General features: G+C 48.3%; 1 protein-coding gene across 3 annotated transcripts in view; it reads left to right on the top strand.

The window, feature by feature from the left end:
- The window catches only part of GSK3A (glycogen synthase kinase 3 alpha), a 325,630-nt gene that overhangs the window by 111,601 nt on the left and 187,495 nt on the right, over positions 1-26,534 (top strand). For all 3 annotated transcript variants that reach the window (XM_086933047.1, XM_086933045.1, XM_086933046.1), the window contains exons 7-8: positions 4,354-4,451; positions 4,841-4,936. In XM_086933047.1, the coding sequence (XP_086789173.1) occupies positions 4,354-4,451; positions 4,841-4,936 (194 nt within the window). The remainder of the gene's footprint in view (positions 1-4,353; positions 4,452-4,840; positions 4,937-26,534) is intronic.

Raw genomic sequence — 26,534 nt, 5'->3', positions numbered from 1 at the left:
GTTCCCGTTCCAGTGGAAAAGGCACAAAATCTATGAGTAATTATTGATAACTAACTTAACTTACAGATCAAGTAAATAAACTCACTTCTTCCACGTTCAACACCCAAAGGATAATAAAGTCTTACCGACTATCCTACAAAACAAACTATAGTGACATCGTTCGTCATGTCCAAAATATATTACTGCAACAGTCTGCTATTGACCACCCTAAAATATAATTTAAACAAACTCCAGGTCCTGCAAAATGCAGCGGCCAGACTCCTACTGAAAATCCCCAAATTCTGTCCAGTGGCTCAAAATCTTAAAGATCAGCACTGGCTTCCTGTTGAGCAAAGAATAACGTTTAAGGTGCTTTGCTTGACCTAGAAGGCAATCTATAATCTGGGCCCGGTTTTACTGTACCACAGTTTCAAACAGAATGTTCCAACTAGGGAACTTAGTTCTGCAATAACTGGATTTAGAGCATCTGATGCTTTTGTTGTATTGATTTCTCAGTGATGTCAGCTGGGTGAGGTGGTCATGGGAGGGAGAGGATCTCCACAAACATTCCGCCAGTCTAAGAATTCTTCCATATTTAAGCTGCCATTATACCAGGGTTTGGAGATTTTGGAAGGCATTCTTTTGAGCTGTAGGGGTGCCATTGAGTCTAAGATGTTAGTGTTATACCTGCTGCTCAGCCCTTACTCCAGCTGACACTCCTGGTGGGGCTCTGCATAAGATCTTAACTTGGAATAAATCTACATAAAGAAACTACATGGAATGGACCTACTTCTTTACAACAGTTCGCTTTGGAGCTATTGTAATCTGTAAATTCTCCGACATATCCAGGGGTAATTATCAATGCGTGAAGTCCGATCATGTAGGTTAACGTTTCTAAGACTTCTTTGCCAGTGCCTAGGTGTCTTTAGCTGAGATTTATTAAGTCTCACTGATTCTGTGATGAGGAAGGAGATGCAGTGATGGTCAGTCCAGGCACAGGGGGCAATAGTTTCTAATTGGATAGTTTCTTACCAATGATCAGATCTAAGGTTGCTCCCTTGATGTGGGTAGGTCTATTGCATGTTTGCGTGAGGTTGAGGTCTGATAGGAAAGATTTGAGGCTGTTGACTGACAAGTCATTCTGATCATTCCCATGGAGGTTAAAGTCTCCAAGTAAGATCTGGGTGCCATGGCGCACCATGTTCGATGAGATGATTTCCATGGCTTGCTCTAGGTTGGGAGATTGGCTCGTGGGGGGTGGTAGAGCGTGTGGAATATACAGGCTTGCCTGTTGCATAATACTTAGATTTGAGAGGAAACAATGGCTCCTGCGGAGTAATAAAGGTTTTTCGAATAAAATGTGCACAATGGCAATGTACAGGGTTGGATTGATGTCAAAAAGAAAGCTGGCCACACACAGAGGATACAGTCCATGTGTACAGTTTTGTATATAGTAAGTCAATTAAACAATATATACATTGTTTGGCAATCCAAAATATTTTTGTACAACAAGCAATAATTAAACAATAGTGAGAGGTGTCCCAGTGAAAAAACGTTTGAAACCTAAACCAATGGTGACCTATTAGGTGACATATGTGCAAGGTTTTACTTTAGAACATTTGGGCGACCATAGGAAATTCAGCAATGTATTGAACAACACTTTATACAATTATAAGTGCTGGTTAATGGTTCGCCTTTAAACCGGGTCGAAACGCCATCAACAGTTAAAGTGTAGGGTCTCTTCAGGACCTAGAAATTTCGGAACACCTGAAGGAAGCCTGCACTGCCTAATGTCAAGAGCAGTGGCACCGTGAATTTAGTGAAGAAAATGAACTCACAGAGGACCCAGCCGGGTGCCCATGTGAGGGTAGTGGTAGGCAGGCAGAGGGGATGGCAGAGCCGGGAAGGTCTCGGCGGTAATGGAGGCACTGAGTATTCGATTTAGTCAAGCGCCGCATGCGTTTGTATACGCTCTATGTGCCGGGGAGCAGAGCCGCTCTTAGATTTAGATAGTGGCTCAACAGGCGGTAGCTCTGTGTCAACAATTAATACAAGGGTTTTAAGTCCATGTGTTGAACTCTTAATCTTGCTGTAATAGCGATTAGTGAGCTCCCGGAGTGCTGCTGGAACAGAGGAGCTTCCTTCTCCCTGTTCGGTGCGAGGTCATCCAGCTTTATTTTTGACATCAATCCAACCCTGTACATTGCCATTGTGCACATTTTATTAGAAAAACCTTTAGTACTCCACAGGAGCTGTTTCCTCACAAATGTACTTACCCAGGTTCCCCGTGATTAGGGTTCCCTTGTCCTTTGTTCCCAGCATAATACTTAAAAGCACAGATATTTGCATGATGGCATGGGATCAACATGCAGTTGTCTAACTGATAGATTTTTACTGTATACAAGCGATGCCCCCCCTTGTCCATCGGATCTATCTAGCCTGATGTCAGGGGGCACTAGTATGTCAACATGGGTGCAGAGGAGTTGAGCCAGGTTTCAGTCAACACTATGTCTGGATCATGAGTGAGGAGTAGTGGTGGGGACGAGAGTGAGGTTGTTCTTATTCAAGGATGTCACGTTTACCGAAGGTTCTCTGAACGGGTCAGAGTGGATTGCTTCAATTAGGAAGAGATTCTCTGTGTTAGCAGCATGAGATGGGTCATAAGAGAGAATCTGTGGCAATAGCATAATATATATCATAAGTGAGAAGGGAAATGATATCCTTATCGTTAAGTGGGTCTTTGACTCTGTAAGGCTGAGAAGGGACATTCGGTTGGAAGAAGTTTCCCATCTGTGGTGTGTAAGGGCCACTAGTGAGGGGGGGAGTAGGGCTGGCGGGTAGACTAGGGGAGGAACAGATAGAAAGCTGAGGATGTGATGTGAGGATATGAGGTCCATCACAAGGTGGGAAGATGAGCACCTGGTTAAACAGAGGTGCACAGGTCCTATAATGCATGTTGCTGGCCTGGTTAGGGGGAACAGGATAAGGGCGTGACACTGGAGTGGCTATTGGGACAGACATGGACACAGTAGGCGTATGCACCTTAATGAGCATGGGGCTCGGGTAAGTAGAAGGGGTGAAGGTATGTCGTAATGGGTTACGTGCCTCGGACCTCGTTGCTCTAGGAGAGTGGTGAGCATGTTGACTCGTAGGGGAATGAGGAGAGAGATTCTGCTCCAGCTGATGTCAACACAGCGTTGCTACTCAGTATACAGGTTCCACTGGCAGAGCAAGGAAAGGAAGGGAAAGGATCATCTGAGATCATGAGGTGACCGTTATTGGATTTCGGGGGTAGCCAGAGGAAGTAGGGGGACCATGGCAGGGTGAGGTTTCATTGCTAGGCAGTGAGTTCTTGATGATGGGTAAGATGGAATCACAGCCAGGTTACAGAAGGATGGTCCCATTGTTATACAGGGAGATGGTTGCTTTATTTTTTAAAGTATGTGAGGTGGTCCCTGTAAGTCGAAGTCCATGAGGGATTTTCTGGGCTGTGATTTGTTGCAGTGAGTAAAATGCAGACCTCCATTTAGCATGTCTTTTTGTAAAGATCAGATCGTTTATTGTCCCACCGTTTCTTATGCAGAAATAGGCGTCCGAGATGAGGGTTTCTGGGTATGAGTTTAAGAGTCTGTGTTCATAGGCTCAGCGGGTAAGTAATTGTATAAGTGTTCTGGCCTCCAGGCTCCAGACTCATAGAGATCGATCTTAAGGATTTAGAAGCAGTGACCGGGCTTCTTACAGCTATTGGATGAGGGACCAAGATACCAGGCATATATGGTCGTAGAACCAGTGATAATGAGTGAAAAGCTGAAGGGTGCTAGAACGTGAAGGAGCACGGGGTGTCTATGCAGGAGTATGATGGCGCCGGTTATGACCAACCATGAGAACTCAGAAATAGTGTCCACCTGTAGGCAAACCTAGGGAAAAGTAGACTGGAAAGGAAAAAGCTGCTAAGAATACGCTACGAGAAAGAAGGAGAAAACATAATTCAAAGTGCATTAGCTATTGTTTGAAGGATCTCGTGAGTGAAGTCCAAACCAGAAACGTATGGGGAGGGGAGGGAGAGACGAAAAATGGGCAGGGTAGAACACCAGAAATAAAATGTTTTGGTGCCTGAAGGGTGGGGCAGATAATTTGGACTGCTGGGGGAAGATAGTCAAATGGGTGGGAGTTCTATGTGATGAAGAAACATCCAGCACCTGTACTGCCGGGCGTCTCCCCACTGACTTCTTATCCTTTCTCATGCAGTTGCTGCTGCGAGTGTCTATAGAGTGCCATACAGCTTCAGCCATGGGACTAGCAGTCCTGCCGGCCTTTGCAGAAGTGGTGCTGGAGACATTCTAATCATCATCATGATTCTGTTTCCTCTTTTAGACATCTGGTCGGCAGGATGTGTGCTTGCGGAGCTGCTGTTAGGGCAACCCATCTTCCCTGGTGATAGTGGCGTTGACCAGCTGGTGGAAATCATTAAGGTAGGAGATAAAAGCTTGTTGGTGGCCTTTCTTCTTTTGTTTCCCTGAACGAGGTCCTGAACATTGCTCCCAGTTGGTTCTTGTATTTGACCACCACAGCTGGAGTGCTTCACATTCCTCCTCTCTTGCTCCAGGTCTTGTAGGTCCATATCTTTTCAAGGAGCTCCACTAAACCCATGTAGTCTTTCCCCACGACAAGTAAACTGTACCTCCTCCCTAAAGCAACCGGAGAAAAGAAGTGAACTGCAGAAATGGGGGCATTTATTGTGGACCACACCACACCATACCTTGTGAACTCATCCTGATAAGCAATTAAATGGGGGAAATCTTTCATGGCAAAAATGGTATAATTGTTGAAAGTCTTTTCTTTCCTGTTTTTGATTCTGTAGGTGTTAGGAACACCCACAAGGGAACAGATTCGTGAAATGAATCCAAACTACACAGAGTTCAAATTCCCACAGATAAAAGCCCATCCATGGACAAAGGTGCGTATCAGCAAAATGGTTCCCTTGCAGTTGAACTGAAAAGAGCATTATTGTACTGAAGGCTTTGTAATTGGAAGCAGACGTTCAAAGGATGCCATTGTATGTCAGTCTTTCCCTGGAGAGTAGGTTGATGGCACAGTAGACACTCCCAGACTAAGAACATTGACATTGTGACGGAGAATGTGAGACTATAAGAACATGCCATGACAGCACGTGGGTATAGCTGGCAGAGCCTGTAAAGTTATCTTTATTTTAGTGTAGTGCTGGCCTGTTCCTGTGCAATCTTGGCGCTGGAAACCTAGACTGCATCAGAGCTCTGGTAGCTCTCTAGCATACACTAACATCCTACTCTAGCATGCAGGGAATGGGGAAGTTATTGACTATTTCTGTCATCAATATTGGCTCCTGGCGCAGTTGCTATGGGGGCCATTGTAAAGTCTTGCATCTGCAACAAAGTGCTCTGCTCCCCCAGAATGACTCATTGGAAATTTGGCACAAATAAAAAATAATAATCCATTGGTCAGTGGGCTGAGCTTTCAGTCAGAGCTTTGTTCCAGACAGAGATTTGAAATGTATCCTCTAAATGGCAGTCAGTGCAGTTAAACTAAAGCAGGCGATATGGGTTCGAATTTCTTGCTTTTTAGTACCCGATTGGCTGCTCCTTTTTAGGTCGAGCTGGAGTAAGCAGAGCAAAGCGCTGCGTCCAGCGAAAATACCTATTATCTACTTGCTGGGAATGTTGGACAGGGGATGGGCACACGCAGGGCTGTCGGCGATTTCACCGCGTGTACGCGCACGTACAGCCCGCGCCGTGCACATCTCCTGTCCCAGATTCCCAGCAAGTGGATAACACATACACACAGACACGCGCGCACACGCACCCCACCATCCCACTCCACTCACTGGGCTTTGTTCTAGACGCACTAATCACGATCTTAGTTTCGCTAAGGAGCATGCACTGTTCTTTTTTGGTGTTTCCCCGGGCTTGTTTTTTTTGCTCTCTCCCTTCTAGGTTTGTTTTCACACTCTCTCAGATCTGTATGGTTTTCATTCTCTCCTCTCTGCCTCTTTGTTTTCCTGGTCGCTTGGATCTCTCTTGCCTCAGTTTTCCCCTTCCCCTGCCCAATTGCTTCTATGGATCTGCTCCCTGTCTGTCTGGCCTCAGCCCCTTCCCTGTCTGCGCCTTGCTTCTCCTCTCTCGCTCTCTTGCCTCTCTCTCTTTGTTGCTGCCTCCTCTCGCCCTGTGTTTTTCCGCTTGCCTCTCTCTCGCGCCCGGTGTCTAGCTCCACCTCCCTCCTCGGGTCCTCTGACGCCTTCCTGTCCCCGTGATCTCCCAGCCTTGCAGTCTCTTTCGTGCACTCCCTCAGTCGCACTCTCACCCTTGGACTCCAGCAATCTCTTCCAGTGCAGCCACTCCACGTCTCGTGGTCCGCCCGGGGACGTATGTTCGAAAACAACTCGATTGGGAGCGGAGGAGGAGCTGGGGGGGAGGAGTTAGGATGAGGAGGCCCTCCGGTTTCTCCTGTCAGGGGCGGCTGTGGCCGTATTATTTGCAAATCCCAACTGCCCGGTGCACCTTCGACGTGGTAGCACTTCCGCCATAGTTTTCGTACCTTGCATCTTGTACATATACCCAGATACGTTGTAAAGCATGGGCATAGTTGCTCTGGGCCAGGGCTCCAGCCTTTCAGGGGAACCCTTGAATCTGATAGAGGCAACTCTGTTCTGCAGAGAATCTTGACCTGATGACCATGAATAATTGTTCAATACATTGTTTTAAATATACTTTCCTTTATTTTCAATATGGGTGATCTACTGGAGCCTAATGCAGACATTTTGCAGAGAAATGTTCTGTATTTGTTTCGTGCAACATCTATAAAAAAAAGTTACTTTTAGAATAAAACCAGACCTCCTATAGAAAAAGAGGAGGGGGTCACAATTATTTCCAAAAATATTAGTGGGATTCTGCTGTTACAATAATAAAAACATGTCACTATCCTCAATATTAGATGTAAACACATTTAGAATTTGGACCCAATGTGCCTGTAACACTGCACTCTTCTCTACTGAACTATACTCCACTCTACTTCGCCACTGCACTATATGCCACTGTACTCTATCCTGCCCCATTTTACTCTACGCCGCTCTACTGACCACTATGCCAATGTACACTACACCACTACACTACTGCACTGTATGCAAGTCCACTCTACACCACTCTAATCTACTGTGTATCACTGCACTCTACGCCACTTCACTCTATGCCACTCTACTCTGCACCACTCTACTGTATGGCAATGCACTCTCTCCCACTCTACTGTGCACACCTGCACTTTTTGCCACTGCATTGTACACCCTCTCCAGTTTAGGCCACTCAACACTGCACAAGTCCACTCTCCTCTGCACCATTCCCCTCTCTGCCACTCTAGTATGAAACACTGCACTCTATATTACAGTAAGCCAATGTCATCTGCTGTGTACCACTCCGCTCTACGCCAGTGCACTCTGCCACAGCACTCTACCCTGCACCACTCCGCTCTACGCCAGTGCATACTGCTACAGCACTGTACCCTGCACCACTCCACTCTTCGCCACTTCACTCTACTCTGAAACAATCTACTCTACTGCACTCTGTCACTGCACAACTCTGCTCTACACCAATGCACTCTATGCCACTGCAATCTACACAGCCCCACTCTACGCCACTATACTCTGTACCATTCTACACTACTGTGCTCTACACTACTGCACTTTATGCCAGTGCAGACAACACACTTTTTCTTCAAAACCAATGCACTCCACGCTTCTGCACTCTACGCCACTATATCTACTCTACGCCACTATACACTAGGCCACTCTACACATTGCGCTCTACGTCACTGCACTCTATGCCACTCTAGTCCACTCTGCACCACTGTACTCAATGCCACTGCACTCTACTCTGCACCACTGTACGCCACTCCACCCTAGATCAATGCACTCTACGCCATTCTACTATTCACCACTATTCTTCAACAGTCTACTCCATGTCAATGCACTCTACTCTGCACCACTCTATATGCCACTCAACTGCATTATATGCCAATGCACTCTACTCCGCTCTAGACTGCATCACTCCACACCACTGGACTTTACTCTATGCTACTCTACACTTCTGCACTCTAACTGACACCATTCCACGCCACTTCAGTCTACTATGAAAAAATCTACTCTACGCCACTACACCATGCCACTACACTTTCACTTCTGTTCTTAGATTTTCAGCACAATAAAATACACTAAACATAATCTTTACAAGTTATTTACATAAGTTTAAGCTATTGCCATTTATTTATTTATTTTCAAAGTTTTATATAGCGCGAACCAGATCCTTATAGATATCAAAGAGCTTTACAGAAAGACAAATAGGACATGGCAGACAGTGTAGTACAGTGGACAGATAGGCAGTCAAACAATATTTCCAAAGTTTATATTCAGTGAATTTAGCCATAAGGATCGATTTGACTTCCTTTTCGAAGGATGCAGTGGATGAGATGTCTTGTTTCTGGAGAGAGGGCATTCCAGATCCTGGGAGCCATCCCTGAGAAGGAGCGTTTGTAAGTTTTTTTTTTTCTTGTGGAATCTTTGTGGTTTTAAGAGGAGAGTTTGTGCGCTTCTTGTTGCTCTTGAGTCTCCTGAGATTGTCAATTTCTGAGCAATGTAACTGGGGGAGTTGTGGTGTAAGGCCTTGTGCGTGATGCACGCAATTTTCAGGTGTATTCGGGCTTCGTATGGTAGCCAGTTCAGAGATTTTAAGTCTGAGATGTGTGAGTGTTTTTTAGATCCATTGATGAGCCTTGCTGCTGCATTGATAGAGGACCCTAATGGTGCAGTTGTAGATAGGGGGAGGCCGCAGAGGGCGGTACGTTCGAGGCATGTGGGCTGCTGAATTCATATCTGTGCATAGATCGCCACCTAGTGTTGGGTCCGGATGATTGCACATTATTGTCCTGGAAGAGTCTTCGAAGTATCACGAGATAGGTGGCTCCTCCCCTGGACTACAGTGCGCATGGGCATCGACTCCATCCTCAGATTGTTTTTTTTTCCGCCATTTGATTCGGATGTCTTTAATTCCCTCTTGTCAGAATCAATAAAAAACTTTCTTGAGACCAAATGGTCTTTAGTCTATATGTTGGTATTGTCTTGCGTTTGGCATTACTTCTTCTAGCTTGGCTCCGAGCCGGATTCTGTACTCCCGCGTGCTCTCGGCGCGGAAGGCCCAGTCGACGCTCCTGACCTATCGACCGTCCATCATGGACCGAAGTCCATTCAAGAGATGTCCGGTTTGTTACTCGATGTACCCCACATCGACGTCCACCCGGTGTGCAACAAGTGTCTGTCGCCAGACCACGATGAGGACAAGTGTATGGCTTGTTCCCGCTTCAGGTCTAAGAAGACGCTTAAGCTTCGACAAGCTGCTCGCCTGGAGGCCCAGCAATCTGCTCCGGCGCCTGTGGACATCTTCGATGCAGGGGATGTCGAGGACGAATCTATCCAGGACGTTTCTGAATCAAACCCCGCGTCGGACGTCGAAGAGGTGTTCGAGGGCGAAGTCGTCGACTAGGTAGGAGACGACGACACTCTGGGGCCGTGCCGATTTATAAGGCCCAGGTCGAGGGATCGCCTTCGGGCCTTACCCAAGATCTCGCTATGGGGTCCCCAGCCCCGCCTTCGGGCCCGGCCACGGACATTGTTGCCGAGCCACTCCCTGGCAAAACGAAACCGAAAGTGAAACCTACGGTCTCGACGCCAGAAACTGCGCAGGTGCCAGCATCGAAACCGAAAGTGCGCATCGCTTTAGTCGGCTCCAAGGCTTCGGCGCCGAAGGTGGCTGTCGAGCCGAAAACTCAAGGGCGTCGAGACTAAGTCTGCCGCGCCGAAGGCTAAAGTGAAGGTGGTCGAGACGTGTGCGGCGGCGCCGAAGACGATCGACACCGGTAAAAGCCTTGTCGACCCAAAGAAGGCTGTCGGCGAGCCGAAGAAGACTCTCGGTGACCCGAAGAAGCGACTTGATGAGCTGAAGGTCCTCACGACCCCGCGTCCGCACGACAAGGCCAAGGGCGCTGTGCCCCGAGAGTCGACTCCGAAAGTGGCCTCGAAGGATTCCATTGAACCGGCGCGCCCATCCGCCGCGTTCACCAAGAAGGTGACGGACTCCCTGCAGCGCATCCGTGAGGGCACCGCATCGGTCGATCCGAAGGACCCTCCGCCTGCGAAACCTGTGGAGAAACCACTTAAGGCGTCCACGCCGATCCACTTCATGTTGCCGCCTAAGACGGCGCCGAAGGCTTTCGCTCCTAAGGCAGTGGCCGGCGTGCCCGAAAAGGTCTCCTCAGCGCCGAAGGCGTCATCGGTGGTTCACGGCCCGCGACCTCGACAACCTTCGGGGGATGAGCGTCGGGAACACTTCATCGACGCCGAAACGGGCAGGCTTTCCCTCCTGAAGCAGAAAATCACCCCAGAACCCCAACTGGAGTCCTACAAGATCCCTCTCAAGAAAAAGGACTCTGCTTGCTCTCCCGTCTTGGTGGATTCCCTTTCCCCACAGACTCATGATGTGTCGCCCACTTACTCAGATGTGGACGCTGGTGAGGGAGATGATGAGGATGAATACAGTTATCCAGTCTATACAGACCGAGGATACCAATGAACCCTGGGCCGCTGGTGGTGACCCTGGGGATCCTCAATCAGGACAAGACCCTCAACTTTTTTCTGCTAAAACTTCACCTACAGAAGACTCTGCTGCTTTCAATGCCCTCATTGAACGGGCTGCTAACAATCACAACGTCCAGCTACATGCTGACCCTGTGGATGTGGATTTCCTCTTTGACACCTTTTCAGTATCAGAAAAAACTGTTAAAACTCTGCCTATGCTGAAAGGTGTTTTAAAGCATGCTGCTGAGATCTTTAAAGAACCTACCAGGGCAAGGGTGATAAACCCTAGAATTGACAAGAAATACAAGTCGGCGCCTACTGATCCTACCTACATTAAAGGACTGTTGCCTCTGGACTCCCTTGTCGTCTCAAATGCCCGGAAGAGGGCTAATTCTCAGACTACGGGTGATGCTCCTCCCCAGACAAAGAATCCAAGGTCTTTGAGGCTTCAGGGAAGAGGGTGGCAGCACAGGCAGCCTACATCTGGCGCATTTCTAACACACAGGCGCTTCTGGCGCGCTATGACAGGGCACACTACGATACACTAGAGACCCTGTTGCAACACCTGCCTGATCAATACAAGGAAGGGGCTGAGATGCTGATTCAGGAAGGGAAGGTAATCTCTAACGCTTCCATTAAGTGCGCTCTGGACGCAGCTGATACCGCTGCCAGAGCTATAAACACCAGTGTTATGCTTCGGCGACATGCCTGGCTAAGAATCTCTGGATTTAAGCCAGAAATCCAAACCACCATCCTGAACCAAACGGTTAACCCAGATCACCTGTTTGGCCCAGAGGTTGACACCACCCTAGAAAAAATAAAGGACACTGACACTGCAAAATCCATGGGTGCCTTACAGTCCCAGCAGTTTCGGGGTGGGTCCTTTCGTCGCTCCAGCACTAGAGGTGTCTCCAGGGGCCAGATCTCCCAGTCCACGCAATACTACAAGGGCAACACTCAGACTACTTACACGAACAAGAGTCGAGGTGGATATCGTGGCAACAGCGCCAAGGGCCGCGGACGTCGAAACAACAGCTCCAGATCCTCTGCCACCAGCAAACAGTGATATCTTGTCACTGCCCCCCGACCACACAACACCGGTCGGGGGGGGGGGGGGGGGGCTCCAGCAGTTCCTGCCCGTCTGGAAGTCCATCACCACGGACAGGTGGGTCAGAAAACTTATCCAATATGGTTATTGTCTGGAGTTAACATCCACTCCACCCAACATGCCCCCAAGACACCGTCCTATGTCGCACGAGCACTTGCACTTATTGCATCAGGAGGTCACCATGCTGCAAAAAGGAGCAATAGAGCTCGTGCCAGTGCAGGAAAGAGGCACAGGGGTCTACTCCCTGTACTTAATACCAAAAAAGGACGGGTCCCTCAGGCCCATCCTGGACCTCAGGCCACTCAACTACTACATCCTGTCGGAGCACTTCCATATGCTGACCCTGCAGCAAGTGCTCCCGCTGCTCAGGCAGGGGGGATTTTCTCGCAACTTTAGACCTAAAGGATGCCTACTTTCACATTCCACTGCACCCTTCACACAGGAAATACCTCCGTTTCACCATACAAAACCAGCACTACCAGTTCAAGGTTTTGCCTTTCGATGTCACCACAGCACCCAGGGTGTTCACAAAGTGCCTGGCGACAGTGGCGGCGCACCTCAGAAGACGGAACATCCACGTCTACCCTTATCTGGACGACTGGCTCATCCAAGCGAAGTCAGCCCAGCAGTGTGCCGCCCACATGTCCCACACCATTCACCTCCTGCACGATCTGGGATTCTCACGGGATTACCCGAAATCCCACCTCCAGCCTGCCCACGTACTGCAGTATCTGGGTGCAACCATAAACACTCTGGCGGCCACAGCACAGCCAAATTCAGTGAGGGTCAGCAGCATTCAATCGCTGATACAGAAATTCAGACCTCAACACTCGCTTCCAGCAAGAGTGTTCATGCAGTTGATAGGCATGATGGCCTCCTGCATTTCCATAGTCCCGCACGCGAGGCTACATATGCGTCCGCTTCAGGAGTGCCTAGCACGTCAGTTGAAAGACCTAGTGTTGGTGAGCGGTCGGGCATACAACTCTCTGCATTGGTGGAATCCACGAAACCTTTGCAGGGGCCGACCGTTCCAAGAGCCTGTGCCACAGATTATCCTGACGACGGACGCCTCTCTCCAGGGATGGGGAGCTCATGTCCTCCACTACACGGTGCAGGGACTATGGACGCAACAGCAACGGAAGATGCACATCAATGTTCTCGAACTGATGGCAATCTTCATGGCACTCAAAGCTTTCAAAGTACATCTGTGCAACAAGGTTGTGTTGATCCGGACGGACAACATGACAGTCATGTACTACATTCAAAAGCAGGGAGGAACACACTCTCCGCAGCTGTCTCACCTGGCTCAGAGCATGTGGAAGTGGGCCATTCAGAGGAACATCTTCCTCATGGCAGAGCATCTCCCAGGCAAAGACAATCAGATGGCGGACCTGCTCAGCAGGCACAGCCACCAGATGCACGAGTGGGAGATACATCCATCAGTACTCCAACCGTACTTCCAAAGGGGGGGTCATCCAGAGATAGACCTGTTCGCCACAAGGGAGAACGCAAAATGCCAAAGCTTCGCCACCAGGTTCCCACACCCACAATCGCAGGGGGTATGCGATATGGATGAACTGGTCAGGCAAATTTGCGTACGCTTTTTCCCCAGCACCTCTGATACCGCTGATAGCACGCAAGCTCAGGCAGCACTCGATGACTCTCATCCTGGTGGCTCCAACGTGGGCTCGCCAACCATGGTACACCACGTTTCTGGAACTGTCCGTGGTACCGCATCAGAGGCTACGTCTCACACCCAGCCTTCTGACGCAGAGCCATGGCGACATTCAGCATTCAGATCCGCAACAGCGCAACCTGGCGATCTGGCTCCTGAAGTCTTAGTTTGGCTACCTGCACTTGCCCTCTGACTGTATGGACATCATTCGGGAGGCAAGGAAGCCCACCACCAGAGCATGCTATGCGGCAAAATGGAAGCGGTTTGTCATTTATTGTGCAGACCACAACATTAACCCGCTAGATGCGTCTATTCAGAATATCATTTGTTACCTTTTTCCATCTGTACAAATGTAATCTGGCCTATGCTTCCATTCGCATACATCTGTCCGCAATGGCCGCTTATCTCCAGAACAGGCTGCACCTCTCCCTTTTCAGGGTGCCTGCCATTAAGGCCTTTCTGGAGGGACTCAAACGAGTCATTCCTCCGGACTCCACCAGCTCCGGAGTGGAACCTCAATGTGGTCCTCACCCGGCTGATGGGTCCTCCCTTTGAACCACTGCATTCCTGCGAGATTCGATTCTTGACATGGAAAGTGGCTTTCCTCATATCGATTACATCACTGCGACGAGTTAGTGAGCTCCAAGCACTAACCATCCAAGAGCCATTTATTCAAATTCATTCTAACAGGGTGGTGCTCCGCACTAACCCTAAATTCCTTCCTAAGGTAGTGTTTCAATTCCATATTAACCAAACAATTGAATTGCCTGTTTTCTTCCAAAATCCTGAGTCATTGGCGGAGCGGATGCACCACACCCTTGATGTCAAAAGGGCCCTGATGTATTACATCGATAGGACCAAGGATTTTAGGAAGACTAAGCATCTCTTTGTCGCCTTTGCACCTCACCTCAAAGGTAACCCTATTTCCAAGGCTGGTATTACTAGGTGGATCGTTAAATGTATCCAGATCTGCTATCTGAAAGCAAAACGTACTCTCACCATTCCACCAAGGGCCCACTCCACCAGAAAGTTGGGGGCCTCTACGGCATTCCTTGGAAACATTCCTTTGGAAGACGTATGTAGAGCAGCCACATGGTCTACGACACACACATTTACAAAGCATTATTGTGTTGATGTGCATTCCAAACAGCAGGCAGCTGTAGGGCAGGCTGTTCTCAAAACACTTTTCCAAACTGCTGCAGCTGGCACGGGCGGCCGCCGTTAATGGAGGGACTGCTATGTATTCTATGCACAGATATGAATTCAGCAGCCCACATGCCTCGAACCGAATATGCTACTTACCAGTATGCATCTGTTCTTGGCATGTAGGGCTGCTGACATTCATATCACCCGCCCTCCTCCTCGGCGCCTGTAGCAGCTGCAGAATTCACATATACTTCTAGCATGGTCATCATTCACTGAGTTTCATTCCATCTTGGCCACAATGGCTAAAAACAATCTGAGGATGGAGTCGGTGCCCATGCGCACTGTAGTCCAGGGGAGGAGCCACCTATCTCGTGATACTTCGAAGACTCTTCCAGGACAACAACGTGCAATCATCCGGACCCAACACTAGGCGGCGATCTATGCACAGATATGAATGTCAGCAGCCCTACATGCCAAGAACAGATGCATACTGGTAAGTAGCATATTCGTTCCATAGTCAATCCGAGGGATAACTAGCGCTTGGACTGCAGTTCGCAAGTCGTTGGCTGGGAGGAAAGGTTTCAGTTTCCTCAAGGTGTTGATTTGGAAATTAGCTCCCTTTGTTGCATTGCTGATATGTCGTTGCATATTGAGATTGGAGTCGAGGGTTATACCAAGGATTTTGCAGAGTCTACAATGGTAGGTTGGAATTGAATGCATTGAGGTATTTAAGCCAGTCTTGAGCGATGGGGATTTAGGAGGGGGGGCTATTAGTAGGAATTCAGTCTTTAGAGCATTACGTTTGAGATGGTTCTCTGCCAGTCATGCTTGTGTGTTCTTCAGCGTTGCGTTGAGAAGTTTGATGTCTTCCGGGGATTGAAGTTTGAGGTAGTTGGGTATCGTCCGCATACATGTGGAATTGTACATTAGAGGCATGAAGGATTGCGGTGAGTGGCTCCATGACTAGATTGAACAGGGTTGGGGATAAAGATGATCCTTGCGGGACTCCTAATGTTACTGGAACGGGGCTGAACATAGTGTTAATTTTGAATTTCTGAGTACGGTTATGAAGGAAGGAGGTGAACCATTTGAGTACAGTCCCTGAAATACCTATTCTGGTGTTTAACAGAACAAGTAAGTTCTCGTGTTTGACCGTGTCGGATGCTGATGAAAGGTCGAGTAGGATGAGGAGGCAGGTACTATTTTGGTCAAGAATTTGAAGCGCGTCATCTGTGTGTCATGGCTGATTCAGTGCTGTGGCCTCCACGGAAGCTGGATTGATGTCGGTTGAGGTCAAAGTGATCGATGTGTTTATTAGTCAGTTGGAGGTGAACACATTTTTCTAGCAATCTGGCTAAAGTAGGGATGTTGGAGATAGGGCGATAGTTATTAAGGTCAGTAGGGTAGGCTGTAGGTTTTAGTATGGGCGGCACTTGTCCCACTTTGATGGAGTCCGGGATGCATCCTTGTTGAAGGGAGCTATTAATGATTTTGGTCCAGAGCGGGAGAAGCCAAGGGCTGAGATCCTTCACAGCGTTTGCAGGTAGATGGTCGGATAGGTGGTTGGAGGGCTTCAGGGTACTAAGGATCTTGTCTATGGATTATTCTGTGTAGGTATCGAAGGATGACCAAGTAGCAATGTGTTCGAGGCATGTGGGCTGCTGAATTCATATCTGTGCATAGATCGCCGCCTAGTGTAGGGTCCGGGTGATTGCACATTGTTGTCCTGGAAGAGTCTTCAAAGTATCACAAGATAGGTGGCTCCTCCCCTAGACTACAGTGCGCATGGAAAAGTGTGGCTCAATGCTTAGAGCGGCAGACCTTGATGCAGAACGCTGGCCAGGGACCAGGGTTCGATTCCTGCCTCAGCGGGTTTCGTGCTTAAATTCCTCTGACCGGATATTCTCGCCTCAGTGCCGATTCTAAGCATGGGTCCCACGCTGCAACTCTGGGCAATAGCTTGCTTAGTCTCCACAAAGGCCCCCTGATACACAAGGGATGCCTGGTTTCACCATGGGATGCCCAGGAGTGGACACCCCACAAGGAAAAGCCAAGAGGGGTTCCCTTGTGGTAGGAGTACAAGCGCCGGGATGCCTCCAGGTCATTGTTCACGCTATACAAATACGCCACATTTACATTTACATGGGCATCCTCTCCATCCTTAGATAGTGTTTTTCCGCCATTGGGTTTGGATGTGATTTCCAACTCATTCGGAATCGATAAAAAACGTATCCAAAAGGTCTTCGGGGTAGTCTGTATAGTTATTCGATCGGTGCCGACAACTTTACTTCTGTTTTATACTCAGAACGTCGAATCGGGCCGCGTGGCCTCTTCGACACCAAGGGACCGATCGGCGATGGAACGAAATCCTTTCAAAAGATGCCCAACTGGAACTCGAAATTCCCACACATAGATAAACACCCTGTGTGTAACAAGTGTTTATCTCCTGAACACAATGAAGCTGACTACTTAGCTTGTGCGCAGTTTCCATCGAAGGAAACACTTCGGATTCAAAGAGCAGCGAGGCAGACGCCAGTGCCTGACCCGGAAAACATCTTTGTAGACGACGAAGAGGTCGTCGAAGCTGAGGACTCAGACGAGCAGTCGGAGCAGGGGTCGGAACATGACTCCAACTACTACGTCGACGAAGAAGACATCGTCGAGGTAGGGTACGACTATCCATGCATCGGAGCTGTCGAGGACGACTTCGGCGAGGACACTGGGCCAACCGTGAGTATGGATCCCAGTACATTTACTGATACGCTTCCAGAGGCTCAGGTCGAGGCATCGCCGGAAGGCCTTAGCCAAGATCAGAACATCTGTTCTATAGCCCCGCAATTCAGCCCGGCTAAGAATATAAGGCAAGAGCCATCAGTGCAACATTACCATTCCTTAGTAGTATCGAAACCGAAAGTAAAAGAAGCAAAACAGAAACCGAAACTGATAGACTTTACAGTCTTCGGACCGATAGGTGCGGATCCATCGGCGCCGACCAAACACAAAATGGCCGTTGACCCGGCTGGGTCGCATATGAGGGTTGTCGAGCCGAAAGCCAGTACACCCAGGGACATGCCTAAGCTAAAGGCCGTCGAACCGACGAGATCGATGTCGACACCAGGCAATACAAACAAAGGACTCCAGCAGAAGATGGTTGTCGAACCGAAACAGAAAGTCGACAAGCCAAAGACGGTGCAAACAAAGACACCCGAGCCGAAGGTCAGGATCAAAGGGGTCGGTCGAGCCGAGGCAGCAAAACATCGCTCCGAAGCAGCAAGCTTCGAAGACGACACAAGGGCAAAAAGTGGTTATCGAACAAACTAGAACAGTCGGGTCGGTAACAATTACGGCACCGAAGAAGCTCATACAGCCTAAAAAGACTGATGCACAAAAGTCCCTCGGACCGATAAAATTTGGACTTCCAACGCACATGCGGCAAAAATCGGTCGAACCAACTACGGAAATCTAACCGATACAAACAAAGGTGATAACTGGGAGAAGAGCTCAAGCACATGAAGAGCAAGAGCCCTCGACAGAAGAACAATCTAAACTGTATGTTGACCCCGACACTGGCAGTTACCCTATTAAAAAGGAAAATCAGACCAGACCCTTACGCTAAGACCTACAAAATACCACTAAAAAAGAAGACACTCCTACATCTCCAACTCTCTTTGAGCCTATCAGACCACATGTCCAAGAGACTTATACATATTCTCCCACACGCACAGATGAGGATGTGGAATATGAAGATAATGAACTGTACAACTATCCTGCGGACAATGACCAGGACAACCAAAATCAACCATGGTCTGACCCTGTAGACTCTCAGCCCATGCAAGACAATACTGCATACCCTGTAAAAACTTTGCCTGCTGAGGACACAGCTGCTTTCAATGCATTAATAGAAAGAGCAGCATACAACCACCACGTGGAAATGCATGCAGACCCCATTGAGGAAGACTTCCTCTTTGACACTTTCAACACTTCTGAATTATCAGTCAAAACATTGCCAATGTTAAAGGGGGTGCTTAAACACGCAGGGGACATATTTAAGGAAACAACCAGGGCACGAGTCATTAACCCAAGAATAGAGAATAAATATAGGCCAGCAACAGTGGACCCTACATACATTAAGGGACAGCTGCCCGTAGACTCTTTGGTAGTATCCAATGCACGGAAACGTGCAAATTCTCAGACTACTGGCGAGGCTCCACCTCCAGACAAGGAGTCTAAAATTCTGGAGGCTTCAGGCAAAAGGGTAGCTGCTCAAGCAGCTAACATATGGAGAATTTCAAACACACAAGCCCTGTTAGCCAGGTACGACAGGGCCCACTACGACACACTAGAACAAATTCTCCAGCATCTACCTGACCTTTAAAAGGAACAGGCAGAGTTCCTAGTACAGGAGGGAAAGTTAATATCTAACGCCTCCATCAAGTGTGCGCAAGACGCAGCAGACACAGCAGCCAGGGCTATCAATACCGGTGTCATGCTTAGACGACATGCGTGGCTACGCATATCTGGGTTTAAAAATGAGGTTCAGGGCACTTTACTCAATCAACCTGTAAACCCTGATTATTTATTTGGTCCTAATGTGGACACGATATTGGACAAAATTAAGAAAGATACAGAGACAGCCAAGTCAATGGGAGCCTTGCAGTCACAACAATACAGAGGCGGCTCCTTTCGTCGCTCAGCCAACAGAGGAGCTGCAAGAGAAGGCTCAACACAGCAAACCTCATACAACAAGGGGAACACGCAAAACACCTACAACAAGAACAGTAGAGGTGGATACCGTGGCAATAACAGCAAGGGTAGAGGACGAGGGAAGAACACCACCAGATCCTCTACCAATACCAAACAGTGACTTCTTGTCACTACCCCCAGACCATGTAACACCGGTCGGGGGAAGATTACAACAGTTCCTGCAAGTCTGGGAAAACACAACTACAGACAGATGGGTGAGGCAAATTATCCAGCATGGCTATTGCCTAGAATTAATCTCCACACCACCCAACATACCTCCAAGACACCGTCCTATGTCCGCAGAACACCTACACTTATTGCAGCAAGGAGTCATCAGCATGCTACAAAAGGAGGCCATAGAACTAGTACCCTTAAAACACCAGGGTACAGGGGTGTACTCGCTGTACTTCCTAATCCCGAAGGACGGGTCTCTCAGGCCAATTTTGGACCCCAGGCCCCTAAATCAGTACATTTTATCAGAGCATTTCCACATGCTCACTCTACAGCAGGTATTACCACTGTTGCGTCAAGGAGACTTCCTCGCAACACTAGACCTCAAAGACGCATATTTCCATATACCAGTACACCCAGCACACAGGAAATATCTCCGGTTTACAATACAAAATCAGCACTACCAATTCAAAGTCCTTCCTTTCGGGGTGACAACAGCCCCAAGAGTATTTACCAAGTGCCTAGCGACAGTAGCTGCACATCTGAGAAGACCGCATATTCATGTCTATTCATATCTGGACGACTGGCTGATACAAGCACAGTCAGCCCAGCATTGTGCCAGCCACATGTCATGCACTATTCACCTCCTGCACAGTTTAGGTTTCTCGCTGAACTACCCAAAGTCCCATCTTCAGCCTGCCCACGTACAACAGTACCTGGGAGCAACTATAGAGACACTGGCAGGGAAAGCACAGCCAAATTCTGTCAGAATAAACCGCATTCAGACGCTAATCCAAAGGTTCAGGCCTCAACACCCGCTCCCAGCCCGAGTGTTTATGCAACTAATAGGCATGATGGCCTCATGCATTTTCATTGTCCCTCACGCAGGACTTCACATGCGTCTGCTGCAGGAGTGCCTAGCATGTTAGTGGAACCAGGCTCCAGGACAATTGAACGACCTAGTGTTGGTGACAAGTCGTGCATACAACTCTCTGAATTGGTGGAATCCACAAAACCTTTGCAATGGACGACCGTTCCAAGAGCCTGTACCACAAATAGTCTTGACGATGGACGCATCCCTAATAGGGTGGGGAGCCCACGTCCTCCACCACACAGTGCAGGGCTTATGGACCACGCAACAGAAGAAAATGCACATCAACCTACTGGAGCTGATGGCAATGTTTATGGCAATGAAAGCTTTCAAAGTACATCTGTGCAACAAGAACGTGTTGATCCGGACGGACAACATGACTGCGATGTACTACCCTACAGAAACAGGGAGGAACACACTCTCCACAGCTCTCACATCTAGCTCAAAGTATGTGGAAGTGGGCCATTCAAAGAAACATTTTTCTCATGGCAGAACACCTCCCAGGCAAGGACAATCAAATAGCGGATCTGCTCAGCAGACACCGCCAACAGATGCACGAGTGGGAGATTCATCCCACAGTGCTTCAACCATACTTCCAACAGTGGGGACAACCAGAGATAGACCTGTTCGCCACAAAACAAAACGCAAAATGCCGGTACTTCGCCGCAAGGTTCCCACACCCGCAGTCCCAGGGCAATGCGATATGGATGAACTGGTCAGGCAAATTTGCCTACGCTTTTCCACCAGCACCGTTGATACCGCTACTGGCACGCAAACTGCGCCAGCACTCAATGACACTCATCCTGGTTGCTCCAACATGGGCGAGGCAACCGTGGTACACCACGTTCCTAGAACTTTCCGTGGTGCCTCATCAAAGACTAAAACTAACACCAAGTCTCTTAACGCAGAGCCATGGAGGCATTCAGCACCCAGATCCGCAGCAGCTGAACCTTGCAATCTGGCTCCTGAAGTCATAGTTTGGCTACCTAAACTTACCTCCTGACTGCATGAACATTATCAAAGAGGCAAGAAGACCTACCACAAGAGCATGCTATGCGGCAACGTGGAAACGTTTTGCCATTTACTGTAACAACAATGACATAAACCCACTAAGCGCATCAACTCAAAATATCATATGCTATCTTTTGCACCTACACCGCTGCAATCTAGCCTATACCTCCATAAGGATACACTTAGCTGCCATAGCAGCTTACCTTCAGAACAGGCAACACCTTTCGCTATTCAGAGTGCCTGCAATTAAAGCATTCATGGAGGGGACTCAAACGAGTGATCCCCCCAAGACACCCACCTTCACCTGTCTGGAACCTAAACGTTGTTGACTAATGGGACCACCTTTTGAACCTTTACACTCGTGTGAAATACAATTTTTAACATGGAAGGTGGCCTTTCTCGTAGTGATTACTTCGCTTAGAAGAGTTAGCGAGCTGCAAGCCCTAACTATTCAAGAGCCATTCTTCCAAATTCACGCTAATAGGGTCGTGCTTAGGACAAACCCAAAATGTATGCCTAAAATGGTATCCCACTTCCACATCAATCAAACAATAGAACTACCAGTGTTCTTCCGAAATCCACAGTCGGTACCTGAAAGGGCTCTACACACACTAGATGTTAAGAGGGCTCTCCTATACTACATAGACAGGACAAAATATTTCAGAAAGGCAAAACAGTTGTTTGTTGCTTTCACCACAACACAAAGGCAACCCCATTTCTAAATCTGGGTTAGCCAGATGGATAGTTAAGTGCATCCAAATATGTTATCTTAAGGCAAAACGCAAAAGCGCATTCTACTTGCAAAATGGGGGGTTCCTTGGCTTTCCTAGGAAACATTCCTCTAGAGGAAATAAGTAAAGTAGCCACATGTACTACCATACATACTTTCGCAAAACACTATTGTGTAGATGTACATTCCAAACAGCAAGCTGCTGTAGGACAGGCTGTTCTAAAAACTGTTTCAGACTGCTGCAGCTGGCACAGGTAGCCACCGCTAAGGGAGAGACTGCTATACATTCTATGCACAGATATGAATTGAGCAGCCCACATGCCTCGAACAGATGCATACTGGTAAGTAGCATATTCCTTTTAGTTTGCTGGGTGTTATGCTGTGGGTGCTGGAGTATAGGTTTAGATCCGTGTGGAGATGGTTCTTGATGTTGACTGTTTTAGATAGAAGAAGGTAGAGAATTCTTCACATGATAGAGTGCTGGAAATGTTAGGTAGTCGTTGTGGTTCTTCCTTGGATTGAGATTTGATTAGTTCAAAGTTTCTTTGGTCTGTTTTTTGCTTGGTCTAGTTGATGATTAAAGTAGTCGGCTTTCGATCTTTTGATTTTCCTGAAGTAAGCATTTCTTTTTTAGGTCTCGGCGTCAACGCGCGAAGCGCGTCTCCGCCGGAGATCTTTTGTCAGGGACTATGCTTCCCAGGAGACAGCCTTGGCCACGCGCATTGCCTCTTCAAGGAGGCGATTTCCGCTGGCCACGCGCTCGCGAACGCGCTCAGCTGCTGTCTCCTGGGAAGCAGCAACACCACACGCGCATGCGCAGAAACAGCGACAGACACACACACACACGAGCGCTCATGCACGCACGCACCCACACATACAGCGAACCCACCCCCGGCGTCGCATGCATACACACACACACACACACGTGCATCCCCCCCACCCCTCCGCCGTCGCATCCGGCCCCCCCACCCCTCCCCTCTGCCGTCGCGCACACACACACGCAGACATACAGGCATTCTCTCCCCGCCCCGCCGGACACGCAGACATACAGGCATTCTCACCCGCCCCCCCCCCCGCTCCCCCCTTCCGCTCCGCTCACCGGTCAAAGGCCCTCCGGACTTGTGCAGCCTCCGACCGCGGGGCTCTCCCTCGGTGCTCCTCCAGGCACTCCGTGGGCGCGGGCTTCACAAAACGGAAGTCCCGCCCCACGATAGGTTTCGTTTTCTCAGTCCCGCCCCACGATAGGTTTCGCCTGCAAGCCCGTCTGTCTGCTGGGCCGCTGTCGGCTCGGTTTGCATTGGCAAAGTCAGTAGGTCGGGTTTAAAGGGTCAATGCATATAAAGGCATTCACAAATGCAGTTTACATGCGCCCCATGTACAAACTCAATTTTACATTAACAAATGCATTGTTAGCTTTGCCAGTGCGGCGGAAAAAGAGCCAAAAAGGACTGCTTTATCTATAGAATACATTTAAGAAATTAAAGAATTGAGTGGGGGAAGCAGCGTGATGATTGAGTTCATTTTTTAGATTGCAAATATCCCATCGTGCATTCTACTGGAATAGTTTAAAAGCTGAGTAACAAACCAAGCCACCAGTGGCATGAGGTGAGCGGGCAGTGCTGCTCTGGGTGGAGAAATTGATACAGTTGGAATATTTGGGATCAATACTTTTAGCAGCCATCTGTCTAGTAAGTAACACCTAAAACGGATATTTTTAATGGATACTTCTAACTGCCGATTTTAAGCAACTAACCACGGGCATATTGGTATCGGAGATTATATTTAGTTAGACTAAAGGGACAGGTGTAGTGAGTGCAGAGTGCAGAATCTTTTGATTTAAAGAAAAAAAAATGTCATGAGCAATGCCAATAGCTCTACCTTTAATGATGCCGAGACCATTGCAAATGCTTGTTCTTGAGTGTATTGAGGTGCATAGTTGACGGGGTAAATCTCCACATACGTTCCGCTTGTCTCAAAGCTCGTCTATCGTCGTTAAGCGTGCCGTCGTACCATAGTTTAGAGATTTTGGAGAAGACTCTCTTTAACTGAAGGGAGGGCAACATCGTTGACTATCGTTGTCATAGTCTTGAGGTAGTGATCGGTGAGAGCCTGAACACATTGTTGCCTGTGGGGGGGGTAGGAGAATGTTGTAATTGGGAGAGGGTGAAAAGATGGGGTAAAGTTTCTTCAGGTCTCTTTTCCAGGTCTTGGGTTTGGTGGATTGAGCTGGGCAAAGTTTCACATGTTCTTTGATGAAGAATGTGATAATGTGGTGGTCAGACCAATCACAGGGTTGGATTGAGTCTAGTTGGGTGGCGTCACCTTTGGAAATGATGAGGTCAAGGATAGAGCCTTTGTCGTGAGTGGGGCTGTTGCAGATTTGGGTGAGGTCTAAGGTGTTGAAGTTTTTGAGACTGTTGACCACCGCGTCGTTGTGATCATTACTGTGCAGGTTGAAATCGCCAAGGAATATTTGTGTATTTTGTCAACCAGAGTTCGTCGTGATCATGTCCATGAGGTGTTCAGTAAAGGTGAGGTTGTCTCCTGGAGGGTGGTAAATAGTGTGTAGAGAACATACTGGATTGCCATCACTGACGTCGAGGCAGATGTGTTCACAAGAGGAGAATGTAGGGGAGATAGCTCTGGTTACTGAAAGATTACTTCGGTGGATACATGCTATTCCACCTACTGTCCTGTCGGCCCTTTCTAATCTGATTTTATATTGGGAACTAGAATGTCCATGAGGGGGAGGAGGATTCTGTTAGCCAGGTTTCGGTGAGTATAAGGTCAAGGTCCCGTGCGATAATGAGGTCGACTATGTCGGATGCGTACCTGGGGGCAGATCTGCAGTTAAGTAATGTGCATTTGAGCCTTGGGGTGATGAGGGAGGCGGAGGGGTCCAAAGTGAGGGCGATTTTAGTAAGATTGTTAGAGATGGTGCCTCTATTATTTTGTGTGGGGGGCCTGTGAGGGTTGGAATGGATAGTAGTGATGGGGAGGTGTGTGGGCCATGGGGGCGGTATCGGAGCAGTGTAGCAGGGCACGTATGTCATAGCGTGTCACTGGATTGATGCATCGGATGGGTCGGGTAGATGAGTTGTAGGCAGGGATAGAGGCCCAGTGAGGAGGGCTGTGTTTGTGTGTGTGTGTGGGTGGGATGGAGGGTTCGCGGTATAAAAAGGTATCAGGTGGAGAGGAATGTCTAGGTTGATTAGTAAATAGTTCTTTGAAGGTTTGTAGCTCATCTTTAATTTGGAGAAGGGTGGGTATAATTATGTCCAGAGTGGAGTTGGGGACGGTAGTGGTGGGGATGGTGGAGCGAGGTATATGTGGAGGAGATTTGACTCTGTTCGGTGTGAGGACTGATCAAGGCGTGGAAAGAGTATGGGGCGGAGGTGGATAGTGTTGGGTATGTGTTAGAGGTGGGTGTAGAGGGGGTGAGGGCGGTGGAGGGAGAGGAGGTCCGTCCATGCTATATAAAAAGTCTGCGCTATATAAAAACGCATAAATAAGTAAATAAAAAATAAGTGGTAAGGGAGGAGGGGGGACAGGAAGTGGTGTGGGAGGAGGGGGGAATCGAGGGGAGGTAGGTTTGAAATGAGGAGGTGGTCAGGTGTGAGAGGAAGGGGGGTGGCGATGAGAGAGGGGAAAGGGGGACTAGGTGTGGGGGGTGAAGATATGAGGTGAGAGGAGGGGGGGTGGAGATGTGAGAGGAGGGGGGTGGAGATGTGAGAGGAGGGGGGTGGAGATGTGAGAGGAGGGGGTGGATTAGGTGTATTTAAGTATTAATTATTTCTAAAAATTAAAAGCCATTGTTATTTGTAATATCAATACATGTAAGTCATGTAAATACAACACATATTTCATTACAAATGCTGTAGGTGTCACATATGCAAAAGTTATAACTATTGGCATTGTAAATGACAAAGCTATTAATTTAGCTATTTTCAAAAACAAAACCTAAATAAAAAAAATTGTCATTTACAATACCAATAGCTCAAACGTTCCTAATGCGAGACCTATTGCATTGCAAATGCTTGTTGGACTGGTTGCAGTTTGTTCTCTACACTATGGACAGCATTGGGTTTCTGGCCCATCGATGGCGGCCAGAAAATTTAATTCCATACCAACATCTGTCTAAAGGGATAGGGGTTCTATCCCCCCCCCGCCCTATTTACTTTTACCCAATTTTATCCAGTTTTCTTCATCCAACAATGCTCATTGGATAAGGATTCCTGCGGGGTTTTGGCACTTGTGCTAGGATAACCATTAGTTGCAAATATCTGAGGCAATTAATCCAAAAGACTAAATCTGGGCCAACAGCACCATCTACAGGTTGGAAGAATGGTCCTATGAAGAATTACACAGGATAAGATTCTACATTTGGACAAATAAGGATCTAGCTCAACTTGAATGAGCCTATAATCTAGAAAGCTCTGAAACCAACAG

Source organism: Lissotriton vulgaris, chromosome 7 (assembly GCF_964263255.1).
Source record: "Lissotriton vulgaris chromosome 7, aLisVul1.2, whole genome shotgun sequence".
Taxonomy (NCBI): domain Eukaryota; kingdom Metazoa; phylum Chordata; class Amphibia; order Caudata; family Salamandridae; genus Lissotriton; species Lissotriton vulgaris.
Note: the sequence above shows the minus strand (reverse complement) of the source record. Positions and strands in the feature narration are given on the sequence as shown.